The sequence below is a fragment of the Peromyscus leucopus genome, chromosome X (genome assembly GCF_004664715.2).
Source record: "Peromyscus leucopus breed LL Stock chromosome X, UCI_PerLeu_2.1, whole genome shotgun sequence".
Taxonomy (NCBI): Eukaryota; Metazoa; Chordata; class Mammalia; order Rodentia; family Cricetidae; genus Peromyscus; species Peromyscus leucopus.
The window spans coordinates 106,039,742-106,061,385 of NC_051083.1; the positions used below are offsets into that span (position 1 = coordinate 106,039,742).

General features: G+C 37.9%; 1 protein-coding gene across 1 annotated transcript; it reads right to left on the reverse strand.

Moving 5' to 3' along the window:
• Nucleotides 1–497: 497 nt before the first annotated feature.
• On the reverse strand, nt 498–21,415 carry Dhx9 (DExH-box helicase 9). The gene is given in 4 exon segments (XM_037198800.1): nt 498–2,019; nt 2,022–2,218; nt 4,710–4,789; nt 21,215–21,415. Coding segments are annotated over 4 exon segments (1,689 nt in total). The 3' UTR covers nt 498–808.
• Nucleotides 21,416–21,644: the final 229 nt, after the last annotated feature.

Genomic DNA, 21,644 nt, shown 5'->3' on the forward strand with positions numbered 1-21,644 from the left:
AATACGTTTAAGAAAATAATGTTATCATTATGCTCCTTGATGACCACAGAAAAGACCCATACAAGTTACATAAAAGAAATGCAAAGAATCCAAAACCTGCTTATTCAAAGACCTTGTATAGACAAAAGAAGATAAAAAGAAAATGAAAATAAGCAAATATACAATAACCAGTGTGGGGGTTTGAATAAGAATGCCCCCCATAGGCTCATATATTTGAATGCTTACTCATCAAAGAGTGGCACTACTTGAGAAGTATTAAGAAATGTGGCCTTGGTGAATCAGATGTGGCTTTGTTGAAGGAAATGTTTCTGGGAATGGGCTTTAAGGTTTCAAAAGGCCAAACCGTGCCGATTGGCTTTCTTTTCCTGCTGCCTGTGAATCCAGATCTAGAACTCTCAGTTACTTTTCTAGCACCATATCCGTCTCTGTGCCCCAATGCTTCCCAGTATGATGATAATGGACTACACCTCTGAAATGAAGTCAGCCCCAATTAAATATTTTTTTTCAGTGTAATACTTTATTTTCTATTAAATGAAAACCAAGAAAATGTCAAGTTAAGTTAAAAGGCAAACCTTTTCCCTTGAAGAAAAAATACAAACTGTATGGTATGATACTTGTATAATAGGTCATATTTTACACTACATAATATAAACAAAATCACTAGTCTACATTCTTTCTTGTTTGAAACTACAATAAGCTACAGATTAAATGGAAAATGGGTTTACTTTTGGGGTGCAAATAAACATCTTAGAAAAACACACATAGCATGCATTTTTAAACTGTCTATGCACAGGCTCTGACACAAGTCTTAATAGCCGCCACCACCCCCTCCTCCTCTTCCTTGTCCAAAATAACCACCTCCATAGCCACCCCTTCTCTGGAACCCTCCAGATCCTCTGTAGCCCCCACCAGATCCACGGTAGTCCCTACTAAATCCTCTGTAGTCTCCACCGAAATTGTTTCTATAGCCTCCTTGGCAACCTCCTCTATATTCCCCACCACCACCTCCACCGTAATTTCCACGGTAAGAGTTGGGGCTAATACTATAACCTTCCCCACCACCATAACCTCCTCCACCACCTCCATAGCCTTCACTGCCTCCTCCATAGCCACCACCACTACCACCTCCACCATAGCCACCACCACCTCCACCATAGCCTCCCCCACCACTTCCAAAGCCTCCACCACCCCCAAAGTTGCCCCCTCTGCCGCCAGCAAAACCACCTCCCCTGCCACTGAAGCCTCCTCCACCACCGAAGCCTCCCCCACCACTGCCAAAACCTCCCCCACCACTACCAAAGCCTCCCCCACCACTGTTGAAGCCACCTCCGAAGCCTCCCCCACCACTTCCAAAGCCTCCTCCAAAACCTCCACTACGGTAGCCACCGCTATATCCTCCCCCACCATATCCTCCCCCACCATATCCTCTTCTATATCCACTTCCATTATCGTATCGGGCCATCTTGGGTGGGCATGGACCATCACCATACCATATACTTCCAATCATAAGATTGATACCAGCAGCTGAGGGCCTAGAAATCTGACGGATTGTATTCAGCATATGTTCATTTACAGGGTCCAACTGGCTGATGATATTTGGTTGTTTGGATACTTCAACAACCAGAGCTTCCATGGCTGCCTGGAGGGCTGTGATGCAAGCAGCAGCTTCATGTGATATTTGCAGTCTGATCCAGTCATCTATAAATATAATCTGCCCATCAGACTGGACTTTCTTGGAGGCAAACAGAAGTAACTGTAAAGGGGTGACTAAGGTCATGCCTTTAGCAGAGATGGCTCGGGTTGGAATCTTTTCACTGAAAACAAAGAAGGGAGATGGGTACTTCATATCTTGGCTGCTAATAGGACAGTTCACAGATGATTTGTGGATAAGTGCATTGCACCCTTCAGTGGTAAGAATCTTTCTCTTTTCTTTATGATAGCATACATTGGGGTACACACCAAAAGCCAGCAGAGAAATAACGACATCCAAATTATTATCTGGTCCAGTGTTAGTAAACACTGTGTCAATAAGCAATCTTCTGAAAAGCCAGAATTAATCAGAATCTCTTTAAGCTGTACTTTGGCCTCCCAAGTCATTCTCAATGTAGCCATATTAAGTCGCTTTTGCTCACAAAAACGTATTTCTGCTTCTTCTCCACTCATCCTAGCATCATCCCAGGCTTGGAATACTGATAAAAGAGCCACGTGATCAGAAAATCTGTTTCCTACTTTCTCTTCTAGCAGGTTCAGAGTAGCTGGATTTATGTTGAGGTCTTTGTTCCACTTGGACTTAAGTTTTGTGCACGGTGACAGATATGGATCTATTTGCAGCCTTCTACATATTGATATCCAGTTGTGCCAGCACCATTTGTTGAAGATGCTTTCTTTTTTCCATTGTACAGTTTTGGCTTCTTTGTCAAAAATTATATGTCCATAGGTGTGTGGGTTAATGTCAGGGTCTTCAATTTTATTCCATTGGTCCACATGTCAGTTTTTATGCCAATACCAAGCTGTTTTTAATTACTGTAGCTCTATAGTAGAGCTTGAAGTCAGGGATTGTGATGCCTCCAGAAGTTGTTTTATTGTACAGGATTCTTTTGGCTATCCTGGGTTTTTTGTTTTTCCATATGAAGTTGAGTATTATTCTTTCCAGGTCTGTGAAGAATTGTGTTGGTATTTTGATGGGGATTGCATTGAATCTGTAAATTGCTTTTGGTGAGATTGCCATTTTTACTATGTTAACCCTGCCTATCCATGAGCATGGGAGATCTTTCCATTTTCTGACATCTTCTTCAATTTCTTTTTTCAGGGACTTAAAGTTCTTGTCATATAGGTCCTTCAAGTGCTTGGTTAGTGTTACCCCAAAGTATTTTATGTCATTTGTGGCTATTGTAAAGGAAGTAGTCCTGAACGCATTGGCATAGGAGATCACTTCCTAAATATAACACCAGTAGCGCAAACACTGAAACAAACAATCAATCAATGGGACCTCTTGAAACTGAGAAGCTTTTGTAGAGCAAAGGATACGGTCAACAAGACAAAGCGACAGCCTACAGAATGGGAAAAGATCTTCACCAACCCCACATGTGACAGAGGACTGATATCCAGAATATATAAGGAACTCAAGAAATTAGACATCAAAACGACCAACAGTCCAATTGAGAAATGGGCTTTAGAACTAAACAGAGAATTCTCAACAGAGGAAACCCAAATGGCTGAAAGACATTTAAGGAATTGCTCAACATCCCTAATCATCAGGGAAATGCAAATCAAAACAACTCTGAGATACACCTTATGCCTGTCAGAGTAGCTAAGATCAAAACACTGAAGACACTTTATGCTGGAGAGGATGTGGAACTAGGGGAACTCTCCTCCACTGCTGGTGGGAATGCAAGCTTGTACAACCACTTTGGAAATCAATATGGCGCTTTCTTAGAAAATTGGGAATCAATCTCCCCCAAGATCCAGCTATACCACTCCTGGGCATATACCCAAGAAATGCTCAATCATACCACAAGAGCACTTGCTCACCTATGTTCATATCAGCATTGTTTGTAATAGCCAAAACCTGGAAACAACCTAGATGCCCTTCAACTGAAGAATGGATAAATTGTGGCACATATACACAATGGAATACTACTCAGCAGAGAAAAACAATGACATCATGAGGTTTGTAGGCAAATGGATGGATCTAGAAAAAATCATCCTGAGTGAGGTAACCCAGACTCAGTAAGACAAATATGGTATGTACTCACTCATAGGAAGATGCTAGATATGGAACAAGGATGACTGGACTGCTACTCACATCACCAGTGAGGCTGCCTGGAAAACGGGACCCAAAAAAGACACGGAGAAATGGATGAGATCTACATGAACAGCCTGGTCATGAGTGGGAACAATGAAGGGTGACAGTCGAGGGAAAGAGAGTGGGAGATCCTAGCTGGATCAAGAAAAGAGAGGGAGAACAAGGAATAGGAGACCATGGTAAATGAAGACCACATGAGAAGGGGAGGAAGCAGAGAGCTAGGGAGGCCCACAGAGATCCACAAAGATACCCCCGCAAAAGACTGCTGGCAATGGTCGAGAGACGGCAGGAACTGACCTACTCTGGTGATGGGATGGCCAGACACCCTGATAGTTGTGCCATAAACCCCATCCAAGGTCTGAGGAATCTGAATGCAGACATCCATGGCTGGGCCCCTGGTGTAGCACTGGGAGTCTAATTAGTGAGAAAGAAGAGGGTTTATATGAGCGAGAATTGTTGAAGCCAAGGTTGGATAAAGCACAGGGACAAATAACCAAATGAATGGAAGCACAGGATCTATGAACCAAAGGCTGAGGGGCCCCCAACTGGATCAGGCCCCCTGAATGGGTGAGACAGTCATTTGGCTTGATCTGTTTGGGAGGCAGCTGTGCATTGGTGCCGGGTCCTGGGCTCATTGCATGAGTTGACTGTTTGAATCCTGGGACTTATGCAGGGACGCTTGGCTCGGACTGGGAGGGGGGGACTGGACCTGCCTGAACTGAGTCTACCAGGTCGACCCTGGTCCTCGGGGGAAACCTTTATCTGGAGGAGGTGGGAATGGGGGGTGGGCTGGGAGGAGGGGGAGGGGGGCGAGAGGGGGAGAACAGGGGAATCTGTGGCTATTATGTTGAACTGAATGGTGTTGTAAAATAAATAAAAAAAAAAAGAGAAAAAAAAAGAAAATCTGTTTCCAGCAAAATTCCGGTGAATGTAGCCCAGGCGTTTTCCTTCACTTATAAAGGGCTCTGTAAAGCAGGTATCAATTAAATATTTTTTTAAAAAGAGTTGCCCTGGTCGTGGTGTTTTTTCACAGCAATAGAAGAGAAGACAATCAAGAGCTGTTAAAAATGACAGCTGTAAATCATTATCAGTAATGATTTTAAATGCAAATGAGCTGTTTCACAGTTAACTTAATCAAAAGAGAGAGAGAGAGAGAGAGAGAAAAAAAGAAAAATAACACCCAATTGGATACTGTACACAAGAAAATCACTCCAGGTTGAAAGACACATAGAAGCTTAAGGGGGAGGGTTCTTAGAAACATGTGACATGTTTTATATATATTCAGATAAAGTATACCTTAAGTGAACAAAAACTATTGATAAGAAGCAATTTTATATAAGGACAAAGTAGATTAATTCAACAAGAAGCCATAGTTTATATTCACTCATTATTAAATCATCTAATTATATAAAACACATTGATGAATCTAACAGGAGGAATAACAGTAATATAATAATAGTAGAAGTACTCAGTACCTGATTTTCATTTTTTTTAAAAAAATTGAGATTATAATATAATTGCAACATTGTAATCTTTGCTTTAGATACCATGGAGAGCACAGCTTTTCCCACTATACTGTCGCCTAAAATGATTTTTAAAACAAGCTTCATTCTGATTTGCATGTTCCTCAGACCTTTTCATGAGTAAGCTAGTCAGAAAGCAGAATTCCAGATGGGTAACATCAAGTCCTCCAATAGCGGAGAGCCTGCCTCCCTCCCTGGGTTATGGTGAGGTGTCCAATGGCCTAATGCATGTACAGGTTTTGGCCCCTAGGTTTCCCTGCTTTTGCAACTACCCTTACAACTCATATTTCATCTGCGTTTTAAAGCAAAATTGAGATGTCTTTTATAATTTTTATGTTTGAGATTATAATATAATTACAACATTCCTCTCTTCCTTCTCCTCCCTCCAAACTCTTCCAGAAACCCTTTTCAAACTCTTGTTCTCTTTCAAATTCATGGCCTCTTTTTTATTAATTATTATTATACACAAATGTGAATATATTACATACCTATATATTATATTTAATATATTATAGCTAATATACCATATTATAGTAACTATAAAATATAATTATATCAATTATAAAATATAAAAGAATGTACATAGTAACTATATTAACATATGACATATTTATTATATATTATATGATATATTATATTCTTAAATATAACCTGTGCAAGATGGATAATTTTTAATTGATTCTACATTTTTAGGGCTGACAATTTGGCACTGGACAACTAGTTGGTGTGCTCTTCCCTGGTGAATACTACCTGACTCTCAACATTCTTTAGTTGTTTGTAGTTCTTTGGCTAGAGTTGAGGCTTCATGGGCTTTGCCTCAATTACTTTGATATGTATATTTGTTTCATTCTTGTTTAGCTCATGTTTAGGAAGTCATGTTGTCCACCAGGTCCTGCAACTCCTGCCTTAGTCTAGTCTGACCACCCCACCTCTAGACTTCTGTCCAGACCTTCCCTACCTTCAACTGCTTACAGGTCCCTTTTGCACTGCTTCCAACCAATAGTACCTGACTTTTAAGGGTAGAAAACTAATAAAGAAACAACGAGATTAAACAATACTATAGACTAAATTGATCTAACATCCATAAAACTTTCAGCAAAGAGAAGACATGCATTCTTAGATGGAAAGGTAATAACACAAATAATTCATAAACAAGTTCAACAATATTGAAAACATAAGACATATGTTTTCTGATTAAAATGGAGTGAAACTAGAAACCAATAACAATAAAGAGGTAAATTTCTGGCATTCTGGTCACAATAATGGTGCCAATAAAATAATCTATATGTGAAAACAATAATTTAAGAAGCCATGAATTTTAGAGTGTTGGGGAATATGGAAGAGTTGGAGGTCATATAGTGTAGTAGAAATGATGTAAATCTAGTATTCATTTATGAAATTCTCAAAACATAAGGTTAATGTAAAATATAATTTCATGGAAAAAACACTTAAAATATACTTCAGTATAGCCACATGTAGGAAGTCTATAACCTGAGTCCCCACCCCATGGCTCAGAGACCATCATGGAAGAGAGAGGGGAAAGACTATAAGAGCCAGAGCTATGCAAGATTATAGTAATGGTAGAAGAGTATATCCTGGACATGACAGGCTTGCTGCATTCAGGAACCCACCTTGACTGTAGTTGCTTACATAAGATCAATCCAATCAACATTCTAGCATGGAAGAGGAAGGGGTTCATGAGCTCCCATCCTTAACTATATACAGTTATATATTTGGGGAAGTCAGTTTTATTTATGGGCATGGTCCATGATTGGTCAATCATATGGCAGTTAATGGTCACCACATCCATTAGTATATGGATAGCACAAATTGGACTTCATGGATTATTAAAAAATCATGAGGACATAACATTCATAGGGGTTGGAGGTGTGGTAAGGGTGCATCTAGAAGGAATTACGGAGAGGCCTGGGGTACAATACATTGTATGAAATTCTGAAATAAGTAATAAAATATTATAATTAAACTGTATTTCAATTTTGAAAGCACAGTGTAACAAAACTGTGGATTTCCACAAAGTGGACTAGGATAGAAATTTGTAGCAAATAATGCCTGAATTATAAAGAAAGATTCCTGATATCCTAACTTTGTGACTGAAAGAACTACAGAAAGAACAGACTAAACATAAAGTTATCAAAATGAAAAAAGCAGTGATCAGAGCTGACATTTTCTATGATAATGCTTGTCTTTAATAGTCTACAGGGTGATCTATAACCCTGTGACATTGTGATACCCTGTTGTCCTCTACAAAGTTCACACTCAAGCACTATGTAATCAAGTTACCATTAAAAATTTACAATCAAGAGCTTTTCCCATTCTGTAGGCTGTTGTTTTGTCTTGTTGACCGTGTCCTTTGCCCTACAAAAGTTTCTCAGTTTCAAGAGGTCCCATTTATTAATTGTTTCTCTCAGTGTCTGTGCTACTGGTGTTATATTTAGGAAGTGCTATCTGGTGCCAATGCATTCAAGACTACTTCCTACTTTCTTTTCTATCAGGTTCAGAGTAACTGGATTTATGTTGAGGTCTTTGATCCACTTGGACTTGGTTTTTGTGCATGGTGACAGATATGGATCTATTTGCAGTCTTCTACATGTTGACATCAAGTTATGACAGCACCATTTGTTGAAGATGCTTTCTTTTTTCCATTGTACAGTTTTGACTTCTTTGTCGAAAATCATATGTTCATAGGTGTGCGGATTAATATCTTCAGTTTGGTTCCATTGGTCCACATGTCAGTTTTTATGCCAGTACCAAGCTGTTTTTATTACTGTAGCTCTATAGTAGAGCTTGAAGTCAGGGATCGTGATGCCTCCAGAGGTTGATTTACTATTCAGGATTCTTTTGACTATCCTGAGTTTTTTGTTTTTCCATATGAATTTGAGTATTGCTCTTCCCAGGTCTGTGAAGAACTGTGTTGGGATTTTGATGGGGATTGCATTGAATCCGTAGATTACTTTTGATAAGATTTCCACCTTTACTATGTTAATCCTACCTATCCAAGAGCATGGGAGATCTTTCCATTTTTAGACATCTTCAATTTCTTTTTCAGGGACTTAAAGTTCTTGTCATACAGGTCCTTTGCTTGCTTAGTTAGAGTTACCCCATGGCATTTTATATCATTTGTGGCTATTGTAAAGGGTGATATATCTCTGATTTCTTTCTCAGTCCATTTGTCATTTGTATATAGGAGGGCTACAATATGGGATGTACTCACTCATAAGTGGATACTAGATGTGAAGCAATGGATAACCAGACTGCAACTCACAACTCCAGGGAGGCTACCTAGAAAAGAGGACCCTAAGAAAGACACAGGGATTGCCCAACGACAGGGAAATGGATGAGATCTACATGAGCAAACTGGATGTGTGTGTGTGTGTGTGGGGGGGTAATGGAGGGCAAGGTTCGGGGGAAAGAGGGCTTAGGGGAACAGGAGGTCCCAGCTGGATCAGGAACAGAGTGGGAGAACAAGGAAAAGAGATACCATGATAAATGAAGACCCCATGGGAATAGCAAGAAGCAGAGGGCTAGAGAGGTCCCCAGAAATCCACAAAGAAACCTCCACAATAGACTACTGTCAATGGTTGAGAGAAAGCCTGAACTGACCTACTCTGGTGATCGGATGGCAGAACACCCTAACTGTCATGATAGAACCCTCATCTAGTGAGTGATAGAAGCAGATGCAGAGATCCATGGCCAAGTCCCAGGTGGAGTTCCAGGAGTCCAATTGGCGAGAAAGAGGAGGGATTATATAAGCAAGAGATATTGAGACCATGATTAGAAAAAGCACAGGGACAAATAACCAAACTAGTGGAAACACATGAACTGTGAACCAATAGCTGAGGAGCCCCAATGGTGCTGGAACAGGCCCTCTGAATAAATGAGACAGTTGACCAGGCAGTGGGACTGGGACCTGTCCTTAGTGCATGGGCTGACTTTTGGGAATCTAGGGCCTATGCTAAGACATTTTGCTCAGCCTTGGTGTAGGGAAGAAGGGACTGGACCTGCCTCAACTGAATCTGCCAGGTTGGGCTGACTCCCCAGGGGAGACCTTGCCTTGGAGGAGGTGGGAATTGGGGGTGGATTGGGGGCAAAAGCTAGGGGTGTGAGGAGGAGGAGAGGGGAATCTGTGGCTAATATGTAAAATTAAATTAATTATAAAATAAAAATATAAAAAAAGACAAGTCAAAAAATTTACAGTGAATCTCTTTAAGCAAATTAACAATTTTGTCTTGGGCTGCATTCATAGGTATTCTTGGTTATATGTGGCCTGAAGATCATAGGTTGGATATGCCTGCTAGATTTATGACTTCAGAGATTACAATCCCAGTTGAAGAATCCCATTGCCAGAAATTCTGTGAAATGTCTTACGATTGAGTTTCATTGCTGTAATCGTGCCAAACACACTTTTGAACTACTTTCAGAGGCCAGGGGCTGGAAGATTCTGAGTGACAATCTTCTGTCACATGTTTGGGGCTGGAGTCAAGTCATTATAGTACACCCAAAATGTATCCTACAACTGGTAGTAGTGGCTATATATGGAACAATAGAAATATTATAAATAATAGTAGAGAAAAGCAAGAAATATTCATGAGTCAATACTATATCAAAAGCACATTTTCAAATATCTCAAAATACATGAAACTTGAAGAGCTTTTGGATTTTCTAAGTCTATAATACATTCTCTATAGTAATATGCTATCATCATGCCTAATAAGAAAAGTAGGGATTACATGGAATAAGTCCTACGATGCAAAGCTCATTTTGAGATATTCTTGATATTCGATAGTTTTAAAGTAGTTGGATTTAGAATCACCACAATTAAACTTTCAAGCCCAGATAGCTAATTAATTTTTTAACTTTAAAGTCTCACATAAAACTAACACATTTTAAAATGTTTTTCTTAGTTATTCAAACTTACTAAAAAAAAAAAAAACCCAACTTCAGTGGTTTGTGTATGCAGAATATAGTGTTAAATTCTGTGTGCTTTAGAAAACCTTACTTGTAGGAGCATATTTTATATATATTTATATATAATATATATTATATAGTTTATAATATCTATATCTGTATAGTTTTCCCAAACTCCTTCACTCATTTTATTAAAGTGTCTATTCATGAAAACAAAATTGCTTATGGACTAGTATTAATGCCTTCATTGGCTTTTGCTGATTATTTGCTTCATATATGTGATATCGCATTAAGCATCGTTTAAACAAATGATAAAAGAATATTCTGTTCCTGGTGTTTTTGAATATTTGCTCTCAAAAATTTGAATATTTAGTCTCAATAAATTTGGTTTGATTTAATTCGATTGGATATATAGTAATTATGCTATGTATTATGATACATCTATATTACTTTGAGCATAATTTATACATGCTTGTCATTTTTCCCATAGCACTGATAGAAACTTAAAATTATATGCTGCCTTCCATGAATGATGTTTATGCTTATCACTTGTATTTTTCTTCACCACTATTGAGTGAAAATGTCATTTTTGATCTGATTTCAGTCCAGCATGCACTGAGTTCATTCTCCAGATTTGAAGATAGTTATCTCCACAGTAGTTTATACTATTTTATTTCAGTCTTTGCCTGCCATACCTTTTAATCACGGGAACACATCTTTGAAATGAGTGCTACAATAAAATGTAGATCAGAGTCATATATGAATATGTGAAGAGTATTATACTCAAACAGTATATACACTCTTAAATATGTGCTAATTCATACTGTCTATAACCAGCTAAAGTAACCAGCTTTTGGTTGCTATAGAGTCTCCTGCATGAAATTTTGCAGTAGTAAGCTCGAAATGAATACTTTCTAAGATGAATTGTAAAACTTGAGTTTACTCTGTATGCTAAATTGGATGTGAATTATGTTTAATTTATTTAAAATATGTGCTGTTTTCTTCAATGGTACTCAGTACATTCTAATACATTCCATATTTAAATATGCTTTAAATGTTTTATGGCCACTAGAATGCAAGCTCCACAAGACAAGGTAGATTTTCCTTATAATTAGTAGCTATATTTTCACCTTCTAAAATAGTGCCTGAAGTATAAGTAAAAAAAAAATCATTTTATCAGTGAATTCTAATAAAGTGAATATATCCTAATCAAGTGACTATTATGTGCCAGTATGTGATGTTGCAATAAGAACTGTGATGGAAAAGTGTTCAATAAGTTTGGATTAAATGAAAGATTCATATAGTAATCAATGCCACAGATATAATGATATATACCCTCATTGTATAAACAGCATATTAATGTTTTTTTCATTTTTCTTTATTAAGAAATTTTCTACTCACTCCACATACCATCCACAGATTCCCCTCCTCCCTCCTCACACCTCCAGCCCTCTTTCCCAAGCCATCCCACATTCCCACATCCCCCAAATCAAGGTCTCCCATGGGAAGTCAGCAGAGCCAAGCATACAGAGCCTAGGCAGGTCCAAGCCCCTTCTCACTGCACCAAGACTGTGCAAGGTGTCACACTACAGGCACCGGATTCCAGAAGCCTGCCCATAGACCAGGGACAGACCCCTATCCCCCTGCCTGGGTGCCCCCCAAACAGTTTGAGCCAAACAACCATCTTCCATATCCAGAGGGCCTAGTCCAGACCCATGGGGGCTCCACAACCACAATTCCACAGTTCATGGGCTTCCACTAGTGTGGCTGGTCATCTCTGCATGTCCTCCCATCATGATCTCAACATCCCTCGCCTGCAGTATCTCTCCTCTCTCTCATCAATTGGATTCCCGAAGCTCAGCCTGGTGCCTGGCCATGGATCTCTGTATCTGCCTCCATCAGTCACTGGACAAAGGCTCTATGATGACAGCTAGGTTATTTGCTAGGCCGGTCACCAGAGTAGACTGGTCCAGGCACCCTCTGGACCACTGCCAGCAGACTAAGGTGGGGTCAATCTTGTGCATTCCTGAGAGCCTCCCCAGCACCCTGCCTCTTCCTATTCCCGTGATGTCCTCATCTATCATGGTATCTTCCTTCCTGCCCTCCCACTCTGTCCCTGTTCCAGCTTGACCCTCCCATTTCCCTATGTTCTCATCCCTGACTCCTTGCCCTCTGCCACCCCCCACACCCAGTCCACTCATGTAGATCTCATCCACTTCTCCTTCACAGGGTCATACATGTGTCCCTCCTAGGGGACACTTTCCCTGTAAGCTAGCCTCTCTGGAGTTGTGGGTTGCAGTCTGACCATCCCTTCCCTCACATTTAATACTCTGTTTTTTCTTCAGATCGAATAAATCTTTCACATGTTAATGTTAAAAGATTAAAGTAGAACCTGACATGTGTCAAGGCTCAATAAATCCTGTTACTTCTCTTAATTTTATCATGTTCTTCCACAAGTTCAAAAAAATTGAAGCCAAAAAAGCCGAACTTTTGTAAACTATACACACACACACACACACACACATACATACACACACACACACAATTTTCATAGAGATATTTGATTATTTTCATAGACATTTGCTGAAGGTGAATATTGGATTCATTTTTATTTGTAACCCAAATAGAAATGTTCAGTGTACCTTCATATAGTCAAACTATCACCATTAATACTTCTTTTCTAGAAACGTCAATTATTTTTTCTAATATGGGAAACATTTCTGCTTTCATTTTTTGTCAGTATACAATAGGTTTTCTAGAAGATATAAAAGTGTATTGATATGTTCTAGTATTCTTTGTTTTTAATTTTTAAGGAAAAACATATTGTAATTAAAATTTTGATATCCAAAAATCAATTGATATAGCCAAATAAAATATTTTCTGTGTCTTCAATTTTTTTTTTTTATAAATGTAAGGCATCCCTAAAGAGTTCCTGGGACCAGGAAGGCTGGGAATTATTGTCATAGCCAGTAAAACATTCATTTATCTGATCCTCTTTATACTGCCCTCCTTTATATTCACTTCCAATTTTAGTAATCTGAAATTTGTTATTTAGAACAACTTTTAAGTTTGAATATATATTGATCATATTCTTCCCCTCCCACAAGTCCTTCCAGATTCTCTGTTTTCCTACCCACCCAACTTTAAGTTCCTTCTGAAAAAAATAAACAAAACTTTCAATATAACAATACCCCCCTCCCAAAACAAAGCAAAAGTAAGGAAACAAAGTAAAAAGATGCCCATAAAGACAAAATAAAACAAGCCACCAAACTGTAATCAACTAAAATCAGAGAAACAACAAAACTCCATTATATGTTGGTCAAACACTCCTCAACATGAGGCCTGTCCTGGAGTGGTTGATATACCAGTTTCCACTGGAGAAAACTGTTTTTCTCTCTCCCAGTAGGTATGACAGTTCAGTTGGTAATCTTCACCCTGGTGGCTAGGTTTTCATTCATTCATTCACATTCATTTGTTCATTCATTCATTCATTCATGTTTTACAAATACAACAAAATAAAGTATAATAAGATAAAACAAAAACTGTCACTTCTGAATTGGACATGACAACAGAAGGAAAACTATCCAAGAGAAAAATGACTTTTTCTGTAAGCACATTAGTCTCCCAATATAATTCTCTGAAGCATTGAACTGTATTTTTAAATCATATTTTCCCAGGAAGGAGCATAGTGCTTGCCATATACTTAATAAATAATAAATGTTAATTGAATTTGTAATAAAAATGTATTTAAAATGTATTTAAAATGTATTCAGCATTTATCTGCAGCTATTATTTTGTATACTTTAGTGGTATTGTAATTTAATTCTCACTATACCCTCATTGTATTAATACCATATCAATGCTAAAAGATTAAAGTAAAACGTGACATGTGTCAAGGCTCAATAAATTCTATCACTACTCTTATTTTTAGCATAATCTTCCCCAAAGTTGAAAAAATTGAAGCAGAAAAAAGGCTAATTACCTTTTGTAAATATAAAGAAATGTGTGGGAAAAGTAGTGATCAGAACTTCTAGCACTTATACTGTTTCCCTATAAACAAGTGGAAACAATTATGGAGATGCTCCCATGGTTTGTCTAATCTAAATTATATTAAAACTTTAGCAAAAGTTACCTATTGTAGTTTATGATGTAAATAATACATATCTATATAACATTGTATATACATATAAAGAATGTGAGTTTGTGTATAATTTATTTGCCAAATTTCCATTAAATTTTTGTGGATCTGCAACTTACAGGAATGGAAAAGAAAAGAAAACCTTTCACCACAGATTTCTACTCCCCCAAAGTAAAAATACTTATTCTAGGAAAGGTCTCAGTACACCACCCCAAAGATTCACTCCAGATATTTACTTTACAGTTTATTAAAGAAATAAAAGTAATGGAAATTTTGATTTCTAAATGTATATTTCTGTTTGCCAGCACTTTCACCAAGTATCTTATAATAGTTAAACTAACTGATGCAAATCCTTTAACAGAGAATATAAACTCCGTATCTGACTGATTAAAACAGAGCAAATCAAAATAATCCAGTGATTCACTCTGATTGTAAAAAAATATATAAAATTTAAATTTCAAATTTCAAAATAAGTTAAAGAAAAAGTCTACCATCAGGGCTTATGTTATTATAAAAATCTGACCAAAGAAAGCTTATATAATCTTTTTCTTTACAGAATTAAAAAAATCTAAATGGCTATGATTCCTCTATTAGCAGAAACACATAATGCAGTCTTTATAAATCTGCCATAGATCAATATCCACAGATACAGATATAGATATGAAACATTAATGGCAGTCTATTTTTGAACAGTGTGTGGGACCAGCAGTTTACATCAGACCATGGCACTATATGGACCCTGCATCTTTAAAAACTGAATAATGAATGAAGGCCCTCCAGCAACAATTTGAGGTGGGAGGTGACTGAATGGATAGTTCTCAGTGCTCATGACTGATAGCTTGCTGCAGAGAGACAGTTCAAAGCGGAGACTGTGAAGATTGGTGTTGTCATTCAAATGCAGATCTTCTTTGTTTTCCAGTGTACCAATTTCCTCAGGAAGGTGAGTTAGCAGGTTCTCTCCAAGGCCAAGGTGTGTGAGGTTGGTGAGGTGACCAATGCCTCTGGGAAGAGTGGTCAACTGTTTTTTTGTGAAGATTAATTTCTGTAAATCCTTGAGGTAAGCAATCTCATTGGGCAAGGACTCCAGTTTGTTCTCCTCTAGGTCTAATTCTCATAACTTTCTAAGGTTTCCATGGGGAAGCTTCTTCAGAAGTTTGTTTGATAATATTAGAACCTCAAGAGTTCTGAAACAAGACCAGACACATCCTTCCCCTTTCCTTGTACAATGAGATGAATCTCTCTCTCTAAAGACTGAAGTCTGTGTATGTTTCAAGGTTATTTAACAGTGTACTATGTATTTTTTTATCTTGACTTGCCTTGTACATCTTTCTGTTCTAGAGTATCTGTGTCTAAACACAATATCTTCACACTGTGCTGTATTGCTGCTGAACTAAATGCACTTTCCCCATGTATGGGGCACTGGCTTCAAACAATTCAGTTCAGTAACATTATTTTCAATCTCATATTTTCTTTGTTAGTAGGTGGTATAGTACAGTTACAGAAAAAAAGGCACCTTGCATTGACACCATTAGTAGTTCCATGGAAGTTATGTAGGATGTGCATGTACTATTTGATAATATTTTCTTTTGCTTTACTGTCTTTACAAATAGCAAAATTGTAAATGTGTGCCCCTTACATAGTACTCTTATTTTTGGTAGTGTTGGTCTAGGTCAGCTTAATTATTGAAGAGAGATACCCCCCCAACAGAGCAAGTGCATCCTAGATACCATCCTAAAACATACCTTCCATATAATGAATAACTGTTATATATAATTAAATATTGTTGCTTATTTTTCTGTTTTTCCTCTCCTCATTTTTGGGCATTTTGTTCTAAACAACTATTTTTTTTTACAATTAAAACTGTAATATTGAGATAAAAATTAGGACTTTTGCTTTTCCTGGCACTCAAACTCAAGACTGAGTTTGAGGTGAGGTCTGATTTCATAACTGTCAAATTTGTAAGGAGCAACTAAGAAATGGAAGGTAGGTAAAGATATAAAACCCTACAGTGGTTAAATGTGATGTAAAACTATTGTAGATGTTCACTGGATTTTACAAAGTAATATCCTTTCTCCTTTCCATCTACTGTGGCTTTTCAGTTAAAATTTTGTTTATAATAGGAATTTATTACAGTTCTACATAGAAAAAAAAGTTTAGCAAAAGGGCCATGTTTACTTGTTACTGATCAAAGTAGCCATAAAAATTTGGTAATGAAAATGAGACAAAATTGTTGCAAAAGATAAACCACAATAGTTTCTGTAGACATATATTTCTGCCCACAACATTTCCTCTCAAATCAAACAATAGTTTACTTGGAAATGGAGAAGCAGTTGTTGGATTTTGGAAGATAGAAAATATACATTATATAATTATATGTTTGGAAAGTTTGAAGCATTTTTCCTACCTGGTCTCTTATGAGCATGGAGAGAACATTATGATTTTATGCTAGTGCAGCCTTAGTGTCAGAGTAAGAAAGAATAAAATGAACAGTTGGGAGATGAAATTTGAATTAAATACTGTTATATAGATATTGATGGCTTTTGTGTTCAGAAATGAATTTCATAAGTGCTTGTGTCAATAAGATAATAAGCCATACTCATTAATATGGACATGTAAGTTTAGCATATAAACATAAGTCTGATGACAGCAATATGTTGAACTTGGATGTTATCATGATTTACAAATTCAGCTCCTCAGTCTAACTGAAGGTTTGTGACCTCTCTCAAAAGCTTCCAGAGTAAAGAAGGAGTTTGTGGGAAGCAACTTTAATTATCCACTTCCTCATGGACTGCAAAATATGTGTATATGTATGTTATATTATATATTTAATATGTATTTATAAAAATATATATGGTATATATACTAAGGTATGTACATATACATATATATATATATATATATATATATATATATATGCATTCACACACACATATATGGTGAGATTCTTCATGGTTGGCATTTCAGTGTCTCCACATGAAGCTATTTTCAAAATTATTCAGTTTCATTCGCTAAGTAATTTTATAAAATTCCTAGTACTTGCCTTAGCTGTATATGATCATAGACTACATAATTTATAGCTCTAGTTCAAATCTAGTGTTTTGATCTTTTGAAATTTCATTCTGTTCTAAAGCAGTGAACACTAACTACCACTTTGAAGGCTTGGAGATAGACTTGGCACCCTTGTAACAACTATACCCCTTATATAAGAAAATGATGCCATTGTGATTGTATAATGTATAATAGATGTTGAAACCTGCCATTTTGTTGATTTCCTGCTTGTTGTATTCTATATCCTAAAGAAATGCTTGATTTGAAACCATAGCAACTTGTATTCCTTGCTGAACAAAGTAATGGCCTCAAGAACATCCATTCATTTTAGTTAAATCAGACAATTCAAACCCACTGACGATGAATAAATATTTCATTGGGAAACATGAGAAAACATGTATTCATCCAAGGTACAGTATCACTGACAGACCAAATAAACAATTCTGTCCAAGTGTAGCTTGGTGAACCAATGATTTTATTGGATTTCCATATGGATGCATGAGTGAAGGATTTCCTATAGTAATATGGGTAGCCTACACACTGCATCAAAAGTAGTGACCTCACCATGGATGATGAAGACTTCCCTACAGTTGTTTTTTCACTCCTTCTATATGCTTACACCTCCTGAGACCACTTACAGGAGGGGCAAAATCACTTACAGCTAAGTAGAGACATGGAGGAGGGAGGGAGCAGCTGAAATTTCTGGTAAGGGTTCAGTGATTCTATCCACCATGTCCTTCTCTGAGGGAATCTTAAGACCTGATCTTGTTGGGAATCTCTTGTGGGTAATTACAACTGCTTTGATTAAGATGGTACTATCTATGTTATTCTATGATGTGACATTATTCTTATGGAAAATCAACAAATATCTACTCACCCCAGATAGAGAGCCAACCAAAGTAATTTTATCATCAGAGTTAATCTTGTTCAACTGATGACTGTATTTTGGTTACCTATATCAGTGCAGGTGTATATTTAAAGGACTTGAAGGCAGCTTAATTATTAAAATTCCACCCCAGTGTTAGTGACAACTCATGAAAACTGGAACCCTGGACTCTTTGCAAGAGTTGCTTACAACTTAATATATCACAAAATCTCCTACTCTCATAAACCCTTTAGGAGTTAGGGGAATTATGAATCTATTAAGTTTCAGGGACTTCCTAAGACTTATGATTTATTTATTTTTGCAGTCTTAATGAGTCTTCTTTATAACTTCCTGAGTTTTAATGAGCTTTCCTCCAGGATGGCATTTTCAATGAGACAGAATTGCCTCATAACATATGTTCTGAGGACAGTAGTCTACAAAATCTATAAAGATTTATCATAAAGCCTCTGTTCCTTTCCCCAGGAAGAATGTAATTTTTTTATTTAAAAAAGAAAAGAAAAAAGTTTGGTGGGCAGTGGTGGCACACGCCTTTAATCCCAGCACTATAGGGAGGCAGAGCCAGGTGGATCTCTGTGAGTTCGAGGCCAGCCTGGTCTACAGAGTAAAATCCAGGATAGGCACAAAGCTACACAGAGAAAACCTGTCTCAAAAAAAAAAAAAAAAAAAAAAAAAACAAAAAAAAAAAAAACAAAAACAAAAACAAAAAAACCACTAAGAACTTGAGCCCTTATTTTCCCAAGTAACACTAACTTGTTACCAGTTTGTTTAAGCTTTCAGTGATACATAGTTTCTTCACAAATGAAACTTTTCTAATACTGTTCAGGGAGTTGTTAAATTAAAGATGTTTCATATGTTGTGATCATTCAGAGTCTGGGAATGGAGTAAAGAAATATATAATAATGATCTACTTTGTGGGGCTATTTATTTTGTGTGCACCATTCATAGGAATATATTTGTGCTAGTATTATGAGTGTTCTTTCAAAAGATCAAATGCTACATTAGCACAGTATACCTTGTAGTTAGGAGATCTGTAATTGGTTATGTTTTATTTCTGATGTATTCTAAGGACCATATGCCATGAATCTATACCTACCCATAGGCATCAATAAAATCATAAAAATATTATAACAATGAAGTGACACTTCATAAAGTGTCTGGTATGAGAAGTATTAGTATTTATTAAAGGAATAAAATAATATGGCTAACAAATATTTACTGAGCACTCACTAGTAATTTTCACTATGTAGTTTCTTTTTTATCAAAACACTATAGCTATGCATTATAGGGTTTTTTTTTTTTTTGGTTTTTCGAGACAGGGTTTCTCTGTGTAGCTTTGTGCTTTTCCTGGGACTCACTTGGTAGCCCAGGCTGGCCTCGAACTCACAGAGATCTGCCTGCCTCTGCCTCCCGAGTGCTGGGATTAAAGGCGTGCGCCACCACTGCCCGGCAACATTATAGTTTTTTAAAATTTATCTATTCTTTGAGAATTTCACATATTTTATCATATTCTTTCCTGTCCCCCAATATTACACTTTGTCATGTATTAGGACTGAATAAACAAGTTAGTTACAGGACTTTAAAACCAATAGTCAAATTGTAAGATAGAACCATCTGGCCAGTATGACTCCCTATCTAAGTCAGTCTGCACACTTGAGATTGTGCATTGAATGTATCCAGATATCTACAAGATTTGGAATATAAGCTATTTATTAAGGCTAAGGTTATTATAATGTTATCATTTCATTAATATCTTCTCTTTGGTATGACACAGGAAAATAGAAAAAAATGAAGCAATTGTACTTATTCCTAATAATGTCACTCTAAATATTGTACATAATATCCACACGTTGGTAAGTATATACTAATATGTATGTATGTATGTATGTATATATATGTATATATATTAAACATATACAACACATGGCTCCACTATTAAAATTTGCCTATTCTATCATCAATCATGCTTTTATTATTTCTATTTAAAATATTTATATTTGCTGTTATTATTATTGTTATTGTATATTGTTTGATGTGTATGAAGGAGTATGTTGCATGCCTAATGTGTTGAGGTTAGAGAGCAATTTTGTGAATCAGTTATCTCTAGCCACCTTTCTATGAGTTCCAGGGATAACTCAGGTTGTCAGGCTTATGTGGTGTGAAGGAAAACTACTGGAAAGAAACTGCCTCTGGCTGTGACGAAAAACTCCTGAAAGGAAGCTGCATCTGCAGAGACTGGTTGGCTGGTTAGATTTTCAGTTCAGTGGAGTGGTTGCATTGTTGCAGGTCCAGAGCCTAATGACCTTATCTTGGACTATATTATGGCCCTTCAGAACAGCTGTTCCTTGCTCCACCTCACTCTGTGTTGGAACTAACATCTTGTGACAATAGATAAAAATGTTTTAGTGTCTATTAAATTAATAGTCAACTGGCTTCTACCAATCCAAAAGCTAAGAATTCTATCAGATAGCATCTTGAGTCTATAGAAAAGCTTCCCCCATCTTGATGCACCTGCCTCTCTGATATACCAAGTAATATATTTTAAAATTTCCTTGATGTATGACTTTCTCTGTTCTTTAAAACTAGAAACACATTATGAAACTGCTTCCACATTGGAACATTGAATATCCTAAATCTATGTTTCCTGGCCCTGGTTACTCTAAATGGCTCCAGAATGAACTGTTTCTTATTCCTTTAAGATGAGAGCTGTGGGAAAAAGAAAACTCCTGGAGTGATTCAAGATGGCGGAGACAAGCAGACGCAGGTAGGCCTGTGGCGGCAGCCCGCGGAGGTGGACGGGCCCGGCGGCAGCAGCCGACAGTGACATTTAGACCCGGCGGCAGCTGGCAGAGACATTCAGGCCTAGCGTCAGCCCACAGAGGTGGACAGGCCCTGCGGCGGAGATAAGTAGACGGAGGTGGACGGCCCGGCACCAGCGGCCAATAGAGACATTCAGGCCCGGCAGCGGCCCACAGAAATAGACAGGCCACGCAGTGGAGACAGGTGGACGCAGGTCGGCGACCCACGGAGGTGGACTGGCGCGGTGGCAGCGGCCAAAAGGGACGTACAGGCCCAGAGGCCAACAGGGACATACGGGTCCAGCGGCAACCGGCAGAGACATACAGGCCCGGTGGCAGCCCGCAGAGGTGGATGGGCCCGGCAGCAGTGACGGGCAGGGGTAGGTAGGCCCGCGGCAGCAGCCAGCAGAGACATACAGGCCCGTTGGCGGCCCGCAGAGGTGGACAGACCCAGCAGCAGTTGACAGGGACATACAGGCCCAGCAGTGGAGACAAGTGGATGCAGGTGGGCCTGTGGCGGCGG